Source organism: Gorilla gorilla, chromosome 5, assembly GCF_029281585.2.
Source record: "Gorilla gorilla gorilla isolate KB3781 chromosome 5, NHGRI_mGorGor1-v2.1_pri, whole genome shotgun sequence".
NCBI classification, from domain to species: Eukaryota; Metazoa; Chordata; class Mammalia; order Primates; family Hominidae; genus Gorilla; species Gorilla gorilla.
Window position 1 is genome coordinate 129481641 of NC_073229.2, and position 17012 is coordinate 129498652.

At 40.9% G+C, this 17012-nt stretch overlaps 1 protein-coding gene across 1 annotated transcript in view; it reads right to left on the reverse strand.

Annotated features, from left to right (window-relative positions):
* The window catches only part of PREP (prolyl endopeptidase), a 125219-nt gene that overhangs the window by 35840 nt on the left and 72367 nt on the right, over positions 1–17012 (reverse strand). The window contains exons 9-10 of the mRNA XM_004044464.5: positions 15287–15484; positions 10131–10234 (exon numbers count right to left, since the gene is read on the reverse strand). Coding sequence (XP_004044512.1) covers positions 10131–10234; positions 15287–15484 — 302 coding nt within the window. The remainder of the gene's footprint in view (positions 1–10130; positions 10235–15286; positions 15485–17012) is intronic.

A 17012-nucleotide genomic window follows, 5' to 3' on the forward strand; every position in this document is an offset into this window, starting at 1 on the left:
GCAAATCTAAACAATGATCACAGTTGTGTTTCTAGATGGCCTGCTAATCCTATTGTCTACCATCACCTATTAGGGAGGCAGAAATAGGGTGAGAGACACTGGGACAGATGTAACCCTGCAGGTAGAAAAATCACCTGCTTTTATGAGTACAGAAGTGGCCATTCAGACTCACTGCACAAGGGGCAGAGGTCTTGGGCTACAGTTTCCAAAACAGATCTGTGAATATTCTTCTGAATTTGAGTTAGAAGGTGGCTGGTGCCAGTGTTGGCATGAATGCCAATCCCTGAATACGATCCTGAGAGAAGTCAACCAGAGATAAGACGACAAAAGCAAAAGAGTAAATAAAGTTTTATTTTATTTCTGAATATATTTCAAGTGGGGGTTCAAGCTGCCACATGGTGACCAACACTAAGACTTAAATAAAAATCTAAGTGTGTGTCTATACAGGCACACCTCATAGATACTGTAGCTCAGGTCCAGGCCACTATAATAGAGCAAGTATCAAAAAAGAAGAAAGTCACACCCACTTCTGGTTTCCCAGTACATATAAAAGCTGTTTACACTAGTGTACAAAGCAATAGCATTATGTCTTAAAGAAAAAGTACCTACCTTAATTTAAAAACACTTTATTGCTATAAAATGCTAATGATCATCTGGGTCTTCAGTGAGTTGTAATCTTTTTTCTGGTGGAGGGGTATCTTGCCTCAATGTTGATGACTGCTGATGATTGGGATGGTGGTTGCTGAAGGATGGGGTTGCTGTGGCAATTTCTTAAAACAACAATGAAGTTTGCCCACTGGTTGACTCTTCCTTTCATGAAAGACTTCTGTAACATGCAATGCTGTTTGATAGCATTTTGCTCACAGTAGAATTTCTTTCAAAACTGGTGTCAAGCCTCTCAAGCCCTGCCACTGATTTATCAACAAAGTTTATGGAATATTCTAAATTCTTTGTTGTCATTTCAACAATGTTCACAGCATCTCCAGCAGGAATAGATTCCATCTCAAGAAACCAATTTCTTTGCTCATTCACAAGAAGGCAACTCCTCATCCATTCAAATTTGGTCATTAGATTGCAGCAATTCAGTCACATCTTCAGACTCTACTTCTAATTCTAGATCTCTTGCTATTTCCATATCTGCAGTGACTTCCCCCATAGAGGTCCTGAATCCCTCAAAGTCATTCATGAAGGGTAGAATCAACTTCTTCCAAACTCGTGTTACTGTTGATACTTTGACCTCCTCCCATGAATCATAAATGTTCCTCATGGCATCTAGAATGGTGAATCCTTTCCAGAAGGGTTTCAATTTACTCTGCCCAGATCCATCCATTTGTAAGGCAACTACAGCCTTACAAATGTAGTCAAAATTACTCCTTCATCCATGGGCTGCAGAATGGATATTGTGTTAGCAGGCATAAACACAACATTCACCTCTTTGTACAGCTCCATCAGAGCTCTTGGGTGACTAGGTGCATTGTCAATGAGCAGTAATATTTGGAAAGGAATTGTTCTAAGCAGTAGGTCTCAACAGTGCGCTTAACAGATTCAGTAAACCACTGTAAACAGATGTGCTGTCATCCAGGCCATTTCTAGAGCACACGCAGAGTGAATTTAGCACAATTCTTTTTTTGTTTTTTCGTTTCTGTTTAAGAGACAAAGTCTTGCTCTGTTGCCCAGGCTGGAGTGCACTGGTGCAATCATGGCTCACTGAAGCCTTGTACCCCTGAGCTCAAGTGATCCTCCTGTCTCAGCCTCTTGAGAAGCTAGGACTACAGGCACATGCCACCATGCTTGGCTAATTTTTAAATTTTTTGTAGATAAATTTTGTATGGGATCGCACCACATTGCCAGGCTCATCTTGAGCTCCTGGCCCGAGAGTTCCTACTGCCTTGGTCTCCTAAAGCATTGGGATGACAGGCATGAGTCACTGTGCCCAGCTAATTTAGCACAATTCTTAAGGGCCCTAGGATTTTAAGAATGGTAAATGTGCACTAGCTTCAACTTAAAATCACCAGCTGCATTAGCCCCTAATAGAATCAACCTGTCCTTTGGAACTTTGGAACTTTGAAGCCAGGCAGACTTCTCTTTAGCTATGAAAGTCCTAGATGACATCTTCTTCCAACAGAAGGCTGTTTTGCCTATATTGAAAATGTTTTACTACAGCCACCTTCATCACTTATTTTAGCTAGATCTTCAGGATAACTTGCTGCAGCTTCTACATCAGCACTTGCTGCTTCACCTTAAACTTTTATGTTGTGCAGATGGCTTCTTTCCTTAAACTTCATGAACCAACCTCTGCTAGCTCCCTAATGTTCTGCAGCTTTCTCATGTCTTTTAGTCTTCACAGAACTGAAGAAAGTTAGGGCTTTGCTATGGATTAGGCCTTGGCTTAAGGGAAGGTTGCAGCTGGTTTCATCTTCTATCCAGACCACTCAAACTTTCTCCATATCAGCAATAAGGCTGTTTTGCTTTCTTACCATTCATATGTTCACCGGCATAGCACTTTTTATTTCTTTCAAGAACTTTTCCTTTGCATTCACAAGTTGGCTAACTGTTTGGTGCAAGAGGCACCTATAGCTTTTGGCCTATTTTGGCTTTTGACATACCTTCCTCACTAAGCATAACAATTTCTAGCTTTCGATTTAAAGTGAGAGATGTGCATGTTTTCCTTGCATTTGAACATTTGGAGGCCACTGTAGGGTTATTATTTGGCCTAATTTCAACAGTGTTATGTCTCAGGGAATAGGGAGGTCTGACGAGAGGGAGAGAGATGAGGGTATAGCTGACAGATGGAGCAGTCAGAACACACACAGCATTTTTCAATTAAGTTCACCACCTTCTATGAGCGCATTTGTGATGCCCCAAAACAATGACGATCATCACATCAAAGCTCACTGTGATGTAATAATGAAAAAGCTTGAAACATTGTGAGAATTATCAAAATGTGACAGACACGAACTGAGCACATGCTGTTGGGAAAATGGTGGTAACAGACTTGTTCAACACAAGGTTGCTTCAAACCTTCAGTTTTTAAAAAACGAGGAATCTGCAAAGTACAATACAATAAAGCAAAATAAAACGAGGTATGCCTGTATGACATAAATAAACTAATGGAAAAGGCAGTAAAATCTCCATTAATATGTAACAAGGAGACTAGAAGTGAACATTAACATTCATTATAAAATATTTAGTATTTAAAATTATTTATAAAACAAGTCATTAAATAAAGCATATTTACAATCATAAAAATATAAATTTGTGGTCCCTCATTGTCTTCCTTTTTACACTGAGTATTGTTATCTAATAGGTTTTGTAAGGATCTACAAAGTAATCACAAGATACTTACATGGTGTAGAACCTATACTTTTTAGAGGTAAGAAAGCTTAGGGATTTAGAGGCCATTTAGTCTAATTAATTTTTTTTTTTTTTTAGAGATAGGGTCTTGCTGGAGTGCAGTGGCACAATCATAGTTCACTGTAACCTTGAACTCCTGGGCTCAAATGATCATCCTGCCTCAGCCTCCTGAGTGGCTAGTACTACAGTTGTATACCACCGTGCCTGGCTAATTAAAAAAATATATATATATATATATTTTTTTTTGTAGAAATGGAGTCTTGCTATGTTACCCAGGCTGGTCTTGGACTTTTGGTCTCAAGTGATCTCCCTGCACCAGCCTCTCAAAGTGCTGGGATTCCAGCTATAAGGCACTGTGCCTGGCTAACATGTTTATTTAAGAGGTGAAAACAAAAATCCTGAGCTATAGCGAGAATAACTTATCTTGATAACAAAATGTGCAGGCTTAGCATAGATCTGGAGTTCTAAGTTCTAGTCTTGGCTCTGTCAATTGTTAACAGTGTAACCTCTGTTAATACACTTACACTGACTGAATTTTAGTTTCCTTGTCTGTAAAATAAGAGGGCTCCATTAGATGAACTCTAATGTACATGCAACTGGAAGGCATATAACTTGTCCTGAGGCCAGAATCATATTAGAGGAAAAACATACCACCTAGGAAAAAGCAAAGGAGGCAGCTATGAAATTAGGGACCTGATTACCTTTCTGTAGGTGGGTTCGTGCCATGCTTCAATTCCAAACAGCAGGCCCAAGGATGGACTGTGTCCACATCCTGCTCAGGGACTGTGAAGGAGGGCAGCTGGGAGTTGGTCACCCCAGGCAAGATGCTGACTTAGCAGAGAATCAAACACCTGGAGAGCCATCTGGACACTAGCTTACACAGCTTCTTCACCATGCCAGGCAATCCCTCAGAGTCCATCCTAATGCCCAAATATTCCCATACGCTTGCATCACACTTCATGTTCTAGAAACAGTATTAAATTTCTTTCTCCAAGGGAGGAGTGCCTCCTTAACAGGTGCTTCTGTCTTTGTAGTATGTGATTTCTGCTGTCAACAATGATAATATCTGAAAATTCTATTTTTTAGGAGCCTTCATTTTTCCAATCCTGATCCTGAGATTTAGGTACCTGGCCACCAGGTGGCATTTAGGTGCCCTGCTCTCAGGGTCTACACCAAAAAGCTCTTGCCGAAGGCCTTTTTTTTGCCTTGTGTGGCAGACTGCTAGTTGTCCCCCAATATCTATCTATTCCTCCTGTTTCCTTGATAAAAAGGCCCTAATTTTTAGCTAGTCACATTTTTTTTTTCTGGGAATAAAACTACATCTCAAAACCTCTTTGCAACTGAGTGTGAGTATGTGTTCACCAATAAGACATAAGCAGATAGAGGATGCAAGTCACTTCCTAACAAACATCTTTATAAGCCAGCTGACACATACTCATTCACCATATCATAGGTTATGTAGTCTCAGGTTGCTGCAGAGTAATGTCCTCTTTTAATCATGGTAGAGAATTTATGTACAGTGGAGTAGAGACTGCAGCAACTACAGACTTCAGCCACATAACTTACTTCTCTATTATAAGACAGCAAGAAAACAGACTTATCTTCCAGAGTCACACAGCTGGTATCCAGAGAAGGAGAAAGGGATACAAGTATGTACACTCTGAATATGAATACTATGCTCTCAAGCTAGAATGCCTGCATGATGGGGGAAATTCTAACGTAAAATATGTTGCCATGAAGCGTAATATCAAAAATAACACAAATGCTCAGGCAATAAATCATCAAGAACCGATACCAATTCAAGCAGTTTCCTAACCATATGAAAATAGAGTGACCCCTCAGAAAGTTTCTTTTTGAAAATGCTGTCCCATTCACTCTTCACTAAAACATTCTGAAAATTTCTGACCTATACCCAATCACACGAACATGCTGCTATGGGAAGACACTGCCACTCGTTCAACAGTCAGCTCACCAAGGATGTGGATGAGTCAACACTCAAAAGCTGCATGTGTCATGAACTCGGCGCAGAAGTTAATGAGTATTAAAACACTAATTAATGTTCTGAAAATATGTTCTTTGAATGGCAAAGCCTATATGCTAGCAAGCACAAATCAGCTATCATTAAGATTAGAAAAATCTGAATTAAAGGGAAAAAAAATCCCACTCCCTCCACCCCAAGGCATGTTGGTAAAGCCAAAGATTCTTCTTACTTTAGCATTTTGGCTCGGCTGCAAAGCAAACCGCCTTAGGGATGTTACTGATGTTTCATATGTACTATAGCAGGTAATCCCCAGAAAAGCCAAATTCCTATTAAGTATAAGAGAACAACAGTAAAGATAATAAAGTCAATGTTAACTACTTATAAAATCTTTATTATTTTCCCTTTGTATTAAGTTTGCTCCCCCCTTCTTAAAATATGAGTACTTGGATTCTCTTAATTTATACTGACTTTTATAAAATGTAGATGCTTGTTAATGGAGTTGATTCAGGGTATAGACTCAGCTAAGTGTTCTTTTCAGGTCTATAAATTTTGTCTTTCATTTTGCAAGAAGAAAAGCCAATCTCTAGCTGGCTGAAGAAAGATGAAACACTGAGGAATCAAAGTGTATTTTTGCTACATTACATTCCTTTGTGACACCACATTCAACCACAGTACACTATTCCATCCACAGAGAAGTGCCCCAGGCAACCATCGCACAGGGTACTGAGGGTAGGATTATTATTTTCTTGAATTTACTGTAACAAAAAAGCAGAAGCAGTCTTTGAACAAAGGGCAGTGGTAAAATTGTTCAGGAATCTCAGTGGGGAACTGGGCATTAAAAAACACCCATTCCCTCAAAGCCCTGCCCAACTTCCATCCCTCCTGTGAAGGCTTCCTCCTTTACCCAAGCCAGGATGGCCTCTGACCACCACAGCACTGACCGAAGCCTGTGTCTTTCCCCTGATCACTGTGATAACATCCTTGGGTTCTTCAATCTTTTCAGATCTGTATGTTTCAACTTTCTAGTCAGGGGCAGTGCTTATGTCTGGAATTTCTTTGTATTCAAACAGTACCTGGCGTTGCATATCATACTATGAATATTTATTGATAGGCAACATTTAACTATCATTTCCCTATTACTTCACTTTGTTTAAAATGAAACATATTGCTGACTGTAAATGTAGACAGATTTTTCAGGTAAATTCACTTACCACCAAATCTGTTTTACAAATATAATTTCTATGTTCAATATTTCAACTTCTTTTTAAAAGACAATGGCACACAAATTTTAATCAATATTACGTGGTTGTATCATTCACAATAAAAAGCAGGAAAAAGATGAATCAATTGCAGATTTGATAAACCTATCTAAAACTGAATTCTTATCTGTGTTCCAGATTGGAAGATAAACTGACAGTGTTTCTAGGATCAGATTTTCAAAATTGTATTTCTGGTACAGATCAATTTTCTACCCACAGCTATAATCAGGAATGGATGAAGGCTGTATAGACAGCAGCTCTGTTTTGTGTCTGTCTGTAAAATATGACACCAGATCCCTCACCTTCCCAGTCGAGATGCTCAGGGTCTTAAGGGAATATATTAACAGACCACACAAAGAGGAGCACTCTGTGGCTCATTTAGCCATGTTTCTTTGGCCCTTCTCCTTCTCCTTGGCTGGTCTATTTTATCAGCTACACCACCAGGTAGGCAGTGCCATTAAAAGAGGTTCTTGGTCATAATGTTGACTAACCATGCACAGTAATCTGTGCTGCAGTATTCACATCAAAATGATAATATGCCTCACGGAATGAACAAAGAAATGAAACACCGCCTGGGAGATAAGATACTCTTTTCAAGTCACCTATGAGGTAAATATAAGCCCCAGGGTCAAGTGGAATCAAAAGTAACATTATCCTAAAGTAATTGAAAATGAAAATAAAACGTAATAGAAGCAAAAATGTGGCTTCTATTACGCACCGTTAGGATGCTTTCCATTCATCCACAAATCCCTCTCCAGAGTCTGCTTTTTACAATGGTAGGTCATTGTTGGCAACACTGCCAAGAGCCTAATCAAAATGTGAGAACATCTGTCACGCTCTCATTGCATGTCAAAGCTCTGCTGCACACATACACTTGAATCTAAACCACTGCACAACAGATTTTAAGCCATACAAGTCAATGATGTTGTGACATCGTATTGTGCTTCAAAGGCACCTTTTACATAACGAAAGAATTCTATTTTAATAACAGTACTACATGTATGAGGTATATAATCAGTAGATACAAATCTTCTATTGGCATTATACATACAGGCTATACCCTGTTTATGGGCAAAGTTGCATTTTCTAAATATGGAAATGAAGAGCAATGCATTAAGATCTGTACTATCCAGGTACTGTTTAAATATTTACCATGAGTCTTTTTATTCCTCCTATTACAGCAGTACAAATAAAAAATTGTAAGTATTCAAGAGGCTCAATGCCCGGAACTTTTGTTTGGGAAGTGGAGAGCCAGGTACAGGGAAATTCTGGGAGTGTTCCAGTGCCACAGGCATCTGGCAGCGCCGAAGTGCATGTTCTCCACGCTTTAACCTGGACATTCCAGGCTGCTGTGTATGTGGCTGTTAGGTTTGTATTCCACAGAAGCACTTGCTTAGCTGCCATGTTTTATCTTTTCATTTGTAAGTGAAAACAATATATATTAGGTGATAACTAGCTTGTCATCTATAAAGAATATTACCATTATCAGAATAGGAAAAAAAAGCCATCTAATAGGGGAAACACCCCAATCATACTAAGCAGTAAGAGGTATTTCCCGGGAAGAAGCGGCCTCCCTGGCAGCTGTCATTATTATAGGGGTCCCTCCCTTCCCCAGACTCCAAAGGCAATTATACACTTGGGTACTAAATGTCTGTGGGAAGTGGAAAAAAGGGGAAAACAGTGTCTTTTTTTACACAGAGCTGAGCCCCCTCATAGACATGAGAAGATTAGGATCTCTCTCGGGCAACCCTACCCCGTCCTACCTAGGGCAGCTGAGACTGTGCTCTTGAGAGCAGAGGAGAGAACACTTGCTGGGTGCTGCCTGGGTGTCCCTGACATTCCTGATAGGAGAGGCACACCTATCCTTGCTGGGGATACCCAGGCAAGGACCAGAACTAGGCCCTGAGAAAACCAAATGTCACAACTGATAGGGACACATTTTCTACAAATTAGAGAAAAAAAAAGAGCAAAGAATGCCAGACTAAAAGTGAACAGATGTTAGAAGATTGGTATAGGATGAGGGTGAATTTATGAACCATGAAAATACCAGACAGGGGCTACAGGCCCCTACAGGATCTCGCTCCAGGCAATGGCTCACCATGAAAACAAAATAAGCAGCAGCCAAATAAATAGGAAACTAAAAGTCTGTTACATTTATTTCTAACGTTGATTGAAAAAAATAGATTATATTCTATTGCCAGATCTTGAATATACCTTATCTCTTAATAATCCCACAGGAATCCTAAAAAACAGATACTATCAATCTCTACTTTACAGTTGAAAAAACTGTGGCAGAAAGGTTAAATGACTTGCCCCAGGTGGATTTCAGGCCTGTCTGACAGAGCTTCTTGACCCTGTATGTCTTCTCGGCCCTGTATGTCTATCAAGAATGTTGTACTTTTAAATGCTATTTACATAGATGAAGATTCTGCAAACTTTTTCTTAAAGGCCATATATTAAATATTTTAGGCCTTCTGGGACATAGAGTTTCTGTTGCAACCACTCTAAGTGCCAAAGCAACCACAGGCAATATGTAAACAAATGGGCATGTGTTCTCCAATAAAACAGGAGGCCAGTTTGCCAACTGCTGATGTAGAACAGGGACTGATAAATCATAGCTCTACACCAAATCCAGCCCACCACCTGTTTTAGTAAACAAAGCTTTATTCATGATCTAGATGTAGCCTATCATCTAGACCATTTCTAGACAATTGAAGGGTAATTCACCAAGCTATAATAATGCCCTAGTTTCACAGAAACATTGTGGGGAACATCCAGCGCTCTTTATTCTCATCTTCCTTCACAAACAATGTTCTGATTCCTAATCTGTGGCCTGTGTGGTCCAGCCCTCCAGGTGGGAGGGGCCTTGATAAACACCTGGTGCCCTATTGGTGACCTCTCATTGCAAAGGAACAGAGACATTCTTCGTCATCATCAATCAACCAGTGATTCAGTTTCTGGAAGACTCAGTACCCTTGGGGAGCTGAAAAAACAAAAAAGGAGATTCTTAACCTGAAAAGATGGTGGCCAAAGACGAAGCTTGTGGTGACATGACAATTAATTAATTTATTCATTCAAATGTTTTATTGAGTGTCTACTCTGTGCCATGCAGAAATGCACATGAACTTCAGACTAAAAACACTGACTCACAGCACTTAAGTCAATACTTTACATAGAGCAAATCCCCATGTTATTTACAACACCAAAAGACCTGAGCTAGAACACAAACCATATTCAAGCAAGCAGATTGACACAGACAGAAATGTTGCAATAGGAACCCCAAGAGAAAGAACTCCAGCTTCCTGTCAAGAGTAGCAGCCATAGGAGCAGAACCTGCAGGCTATGGGAGGGCAGGGACTATGCCAGCTCACTGCTGAATCCTGAGTGTTTGGCTCAATGACCGTCAACCGTGGGGGCTACAAAATACTAGTTGTCATGAATTACCTCCACTGCTTCTGATAAGCTGCAGTGTGAATGGCCCAGCCTGAAAGTCAGACTTCCTAACTCTCACATTAACGAGAGCATATTCTCCATACCTGGACTGTCTGGTAATCAGAAGCGTCAATTCCTTTTACGGTCACCTCTCGGAAAACTCTTGGCTCCAGTTCCTCTTTGGTAAGATCACAGTGATAAATGATACCTAAAAAGTAGAATAAGGCTTGGTTTAGTCTACGGGACTCACTAGATTCAAAGGGGGCAAGGATCACAAACCACAACCAAATGCCAGCAATGGCAAGAGAGGATCATTTATCAGGGACTTGGTTAATCCCCACCACAGTCGAAGGCTCACTGCAGACAAGTGCTTAGAACAGAGTCTGGCATGAGGGGTGCTATGTAAGTGTTCATCCTCATCATCACCATCTCATGCAGCCTTCTTTTTATAACACTAGTAAGTGTATACATTTTAGAAGATTCTAATGCATTCTGTGAATATGAGAAAAGGTGAGAAACCTAATTGCGGAAATTTAACTCGTCTTCCCCAAGCTGGGTCACTTAGGAATGCAGGTCAAAAAAATGGTAGACTTCATCTAGTGCCATTTGACCTGGGAGGTGACTGACAAAAAACTCAAGTGATTTGCCCAGGGTCAAGAGCCAGTCAGGGGTCTCTTGACAAACACTCTGGGGCTCCTGCTACCTGGCACCTACCTATCTGTGGACACTCATGTGGACAGCAATCATGGACCAAAGATGATCAGTAGATATTTCAAAATTGCTTTTCCAATTTGGATTGTCCCAGTAATTGTGCACGACACAAAATGATTAATATACATACTAAGAATTCCAGCATATGTAACACTAATTAAACATTTCCCAAATTTAATGCTACTACTTTCTAACATTTAAGAACTAAATCAAAGAAATAATAAGACAAGTCATTAATGTTTGAAAACAATGACACTGCTGTGGTTTATAAAACAGAATTAGTCATCCACAGAGTGGCTGGTGTGGAAATAGCACCTCCCCACATAATACTTTGAACATATGCTGTCAAGTATATGAAAAATTGATTTAGTGATCCCATCAGTACTTGCTGGAAAACCAAAAACCAAACGGTACTCCCACAGAGCACATTTAAATGGAATAATCATTATTAAAATGTCAGTCCTTTCTTTCTTCTCGACTCCTCTGTGTATGCACTTCACTAACAGCTGGGAAACAATACGCTGCCCCCGACTGGAAAGGAGTAATACATTTAGATCCGTGAACAGCACAGCTGCTAATCCTTATGAATGTTGTCTCAATTCTCATGATTGCAGACAAACTGTTTTAAGGTTACCATAACAGGGTATACGATTAACGCTGACAGTAAGATGTATAACATGACTCAAGTATTGACTTTCTTAGTTTAAGTTACGCTTGGATATTTGTTAGAATATACCTTTATATATACTTCCAATTGCATTCTGTGAGCATGTATTCTAATTTACCAGATATAATGAATACTGTACTTGCCTAAATAAATGTAATCTTGGGGTAAAAGGCTATCTCTTGTGGTATATTTTAATTTTTAAGAGCTTCTTGATCAGTACCCGGTGCCCCCCACAAACACAAAAAGCATGTGAATCCTTGAAAAAAAGTATAAATAATCAAACAACAACAACAAAAAGACAACGTGCAGACCAAGCATGCACCATTTGAGCACCTGCCTCACCCTGGCATCACCACGACCTGTAGTACAGCAAATGACAAAGGCCTAGGGAGCCAAAATTCCCAGCTCTGAAAGTTGCTAGCTCAGTGACCTGAGACAAGCCACCAAAGTACTAGAATGCAAGTTCTGTAGTGAAAGACAATGAGTAGGAAATATACTCTAAATGCCTGTTTATCTAGAAAGGTTGAGACATCAAATCTAACCACAGAATGAAATAAATATGCAACAGGGGCTGGTTACTGTACATGGAAAGAGTTTCAAATGCCTGACCTCCCTATTCTTCTGTCCTGTGCACCAGAAGTGGTACCTTGAAGGAGGCTGTGTTAAACCTGAAGGTACTGGCACTTAATAGATTTTATCAATACTTTCTGTTTATAGATCCATCTAGGTTAGCCCATTGCATATTCACAGCATAATGTGAATCCCTATAATCTAATGATGCTTTGTGTCCCATCTGATTTGGCTCAGAGGATAAGAACAAGAAAGGTGGGGTTTGAAGAAAACATCCTAGACTCATAAACCAGAGCTGGTCAGGTGATCGCTAGGAAATAAATTTCAAAGTTTAAGGGTGAAAAAAGGGAACTGAACTGTGGAAGTCCCTTAAGGCCAGAGAAGGTATCTGGACTTGAGAAGGAGGCAGGGAGATCAGTTGGTATGTTCCCAGTGTAATCTGAAATAAATGTAATGAGAAGTAGGAGTAGTCAGGAGAAAGAGAGACAACTCTAGGAGAACCTACCAAAACAAGAATCAGGGGATCCGAAAAGTCACGTATGTAAAAAGGCAGCAAACTTTGTAACCCATGGAGATTTTGTTTTAACTGATTTTAGGTTGGGTTTTAACATTATTCAAAGAAAAAAACAAAAACAAGTCTCAAAAAGTTTTGCCTTTCCCTGATATCCGTGAAAGGCTTTTCTATGATTTCTCACCCCTGACTCCCAGAGCCATGCATATGGGACTGCTCTACTGGATTACAACATGCAGGTCTGGAGCTCACCCTAGGCAACTCTCCAAGGTTCCACAAGTACAGAGTTCACCGGTTCAACCACTAAGTGGTTTGAACCACAGAGAATAAGTGCACTGTGCTCTAAGCTGCTATGGCTGCCTGTTTTCTTCCAAATGTGACTCAAGGTGCCAAAGTAAGTCATAAATGGCTTGGGCTCAAGATGTGTTTTCACCATGTACCTCCGAGGAAAACAAAGTCAGCTGGTGTGCACCTGCCAGAGGTATCAAATGTCTGCAGCAGGAAGCTGGAGCTGCAGTTATTTGTGACCCTGGGGCTTTACATATAATTGAGTACCTCTGCTCTTTACTGTAGTAGTGAACAGCTAGCCTTCAGACACCAGTGCAAGACTACTTGTGAGCCGATGTGTATATACACACACTGACAATCCATGCTTTCATGAGATCTAATCTAATTATCTGATGGCTGTTTTTGCATTTGGTCTCACAAGATCTGAACCCGGAAGCCCCATTCTCTGGTTTTAGAAATCAAATTGCATTCGGGAGAGAAAAGAGAAAAATGGAGGCAAAACTAGTAAAAGGAGACAGACAACGCTTGGTCAGAAAATTAAAGCTTGGTCAGAAAATGCCTGGAAGTACAGAACGAGGAACACACTTCTCTTTTCAAATTTCACAGCCACAGTCACGGGTAGTATTTCATTGTTTGGCACAGAACCCAGCATTTTACACTTGGACAATAAGCCCTTTCTTCCCCAGGTAATGATGAGCTTGTTCCTGACATAAATGGTCACATGCAGTCACTGAAGGAGGTTTACAGGCCTTTGGGGACTCCAGCTTTTATTAAGAGCAGGTGAGTCACCCTCACTGCCCTCCTCATTGCCCTTTATCCATTTAAACTACTTAAGATACGAAATTTTCCAAAGTAAAACTTCTGTACCCAGTGTAAATTTGAGGAAATAAACTGTGGGCCCTGCAGCAGTGGGCTAAGAATGGCTATCTAGAAGAAATGATTTTCCTCATCTGTCCACTGGCTGCTGCTGTACTTCAGGTTCTAGGGGGAAGAGGGAATGGGGGGAGGTGCAGGACACCCTGAAGTCGAATTCTTGAACGGTCGCTTCCTGGGTTCTGGCCCTTGCATGGTTTCCACATTCTTGTGGGTGCTTTTCCTAGCTTCTCTTGATCCGCTGCAAGGTGCTTGGGAAAGTAAAGCCTGGCTAGGTTTTCAAGGTATACTATCAGACCTATTACAGAACATCATTCTTTTGGTTTTAATAACCCTGACAGCAACCTACCACCACTATAAGATTCCTTATGGATTGCCTGCTCTGTGACTCAGAGGCTCAAAATAATAGTGATGAGTCATCACTGTCAACTGGCCAAATCCCAAGAGGAGGACAGGGCCACTTGAGCACCTGCCTTGCTCTCCCCTAGGACTGCTTTTTTTGTCTAATGACCAAACGACTGCAGCAAAACTGAGTGGGACAAAAAGCACTTTGGAGGAGTTCAACATATGTGCATAAGGAAAGTGCAGACTTTTTTCAGCCAGATTGCTTTTAGGACAGGGTCTGCCTGGTCAACTGCAAACTGCCAACTGAGCCAGACTCCTGGGACAAATCACAGTGTGTGTATGGCCATGACGCTACAAAAACAGTGCAGATGGACAGAATGGAGGAAAAAAACAAAACAAAGCAAAATGAATGTGACCAATTTTTTTTTTAAGTTAAAAAGAGAGCTATGTTTACTTTGGGGAAAATTAACCCGTACCATGAAATGTAAAACCACAACTTAACAAGTGTTTCCCTTTCCTACTAGAACCAAATAACACCCATGTTTTCATGATGTAAGACTATACTTTTAGAATTACATTTTATTTCAGTATAACAGCAGAATTGATTCTCAGCTTATTCCAGAAAACATTTTTTGTCAGATGTAGCTAAAATTTTACATTTTGTATCTGCACTGTGTTCTCATGCATATAGACCAAAGACTGAATCAAATGTTGTATTCATTGGTACTAATTTTTTTTTTTTTGAGATGGAGTCTCACTCTGTTGACAGGCTGGAGTGCAGTGGCGTGATCTCGGCTCACTGCAACCTCTGCCTCCCGGGTTCAAGCAATTCTCCTGCCTCAGCCTCCTGAGCAGCTGGGACTACAGGCACGCGCCACCACGCCCAGCTAATTTTTGTATTTTTAGTAGAGACGGGTTTCACCATTTGCCCAGGATGGTCTCAATCTCTTGACCTTGTGACCCGCCTCGGCCTCCCAAAGTGCTGGGATTACAGGAGTGAGACACTGTGCCCGGCCCATTGGTACTAATTTTTAATCAATCTAGAACGTTAGCTGTTCCTGCCTCCAGAAGAACAGAGACTTGGAATATAAGATTAATGAGAGTGCCATTTTAGGCGTTTACATTTCCCTTTGTTCTGGGCATCTGTTCTACCGTTTTATTCCCATTAAGTAATTTTGGCTATAATACAGCATATGTGATTTTCAATAACATAGCATTATACTTCCATTTCCCCAAAGAAACCCAAACACCAGTCTGATTTTTAAAGTGAACAGCAACAGTGAAAAAACACTTACCTGGAGATAAAAAGGAAGTAAACTGATAGAAGATTTCAGTGTCCTTCTTCTGACCGCTGTACCCTACAATGCTGCCGACCTCGAGCGGGAAGGTCTTAAGGAGAGCACCAGTAGTCAGGTCGTGGAGCTGCAGGATGTTCTTGACGTCATGGAGGTAGCATAAGACCAAGAAGTTGGACCTGACACAAGCTATCCATTCTGAAAGGATAAGAAGAGAAAAAACCTAATGCAATTTAAAAAATTAATGAAAACACATTTAATTGAGCAACAGTTCCAGAGCTACACATAGGGCTATGTAGCAATGAGACTTGCAAAGTCACTTTTACATTTTTTTTTTTTTTTTTGAGACAGGGTCTTGCTGTGTCGCCCAGGCTTGAGTACAGTAGTGCAATCTCAGCTCACTGCAACCTCTACCTCCCAGGTTCAAGGGATTTTTCTGCCTCAGCCTCCCAAGTGGCTGGGATTACAGGTGTGTGCCACCATGCCTGGCTAATTTTTATATTTTTAGTACAGATGGGGCTTCACTATGTAGGCCAAACTGGTCTTGAACTCCTGGCCTCAAGAGATCTGCCCACCTCGGCCTCCCAAAACTGTTAAGATTACAGGCGTGAGCCACCACGCCCTGCCTTATAATTGGTTTTAATCATTCATCTAGTTCTCAACATATTCCTTTAATAAATGACTATTTTATTTCCCAAGGAAATAAAATACTCTTGGGCCAGGGGCTTTTGATGACCTAGATAATATGTGGAATAGTAACCCTGCCTTCCTATTTTGTGCCTATTATCATGCTATAGGAGCTATAAGGAGGAAAACAATAAAAGCCAAATCACGGTTCATGTCTGACAGGATTGTTTATTAGATAAAAATGTAATAAGCCTTTGTTATCCACTAGATTCCCTGCAAAGTGCTAGAGAGACAAGTAGTAAGATGAGGTCGATTCTGCTCCTCAGACAAAATCATATAAAAATGCAAGTAATAAACCATAAACAAGGATAAGTGACTGGTGGGTTGAGGATCCAAAACAAATGACAGCCCTAAAGCAAGGGCTGAATTGAGTCTCAAGTGCAGGAGTGTGGAGATGGAGGGGAAATGGGGGCTAGCAGGAAAAGCACAGCATCCTACTGGATGAGGTGCAGGAAGATAGGCGACTCCTGGCATGAAGGCCAGAGCCAGGAATGAGGAGAGGGGAAAGGAATAGAAAGGACAGAAGGAAGACTGGTAAAGAGAACAAACAAGAGATCCGTTTTCAAGAGGAAGTGTTGTTCAGTTTGGGGCAGATGGAGATGCTGGTGGTGGCCTGATAGGCCATCCAGTGAGCCAGGTAGAGAGGAGTTTAGTTACCTGTGACTGTGGAGCCACTGTTTGAACACTAGGGCAACATAAAGATGGCATTAATAAAGGATGCACGTGTCTAACAGCTGAATGCAGAACAATGGAAGTCTACGGAGGGGAGAAGAGTAAGAGCACTATTGCAACAAGCCGGGGAGAACACCACATCAAGCCGGGGATAAAGTCTGGGCAGGAAAGAAAACAAATGAAAGGTATTTCCCAAGAAGAATAGCCAGGGCTTGATGCCTGCAGGGATATGGAGAGTAAGGTAGAGAAATGAGTTCTTAACTCCCAGGGCTGCAACTTTCAGTGACAGCGTTCAGTGACAGCTGGGAGAGTAGGAGTGAGAGGTGATGAGGAAAGGAGAAAAGCAAGGGCAAGCACAGAGGTCTGC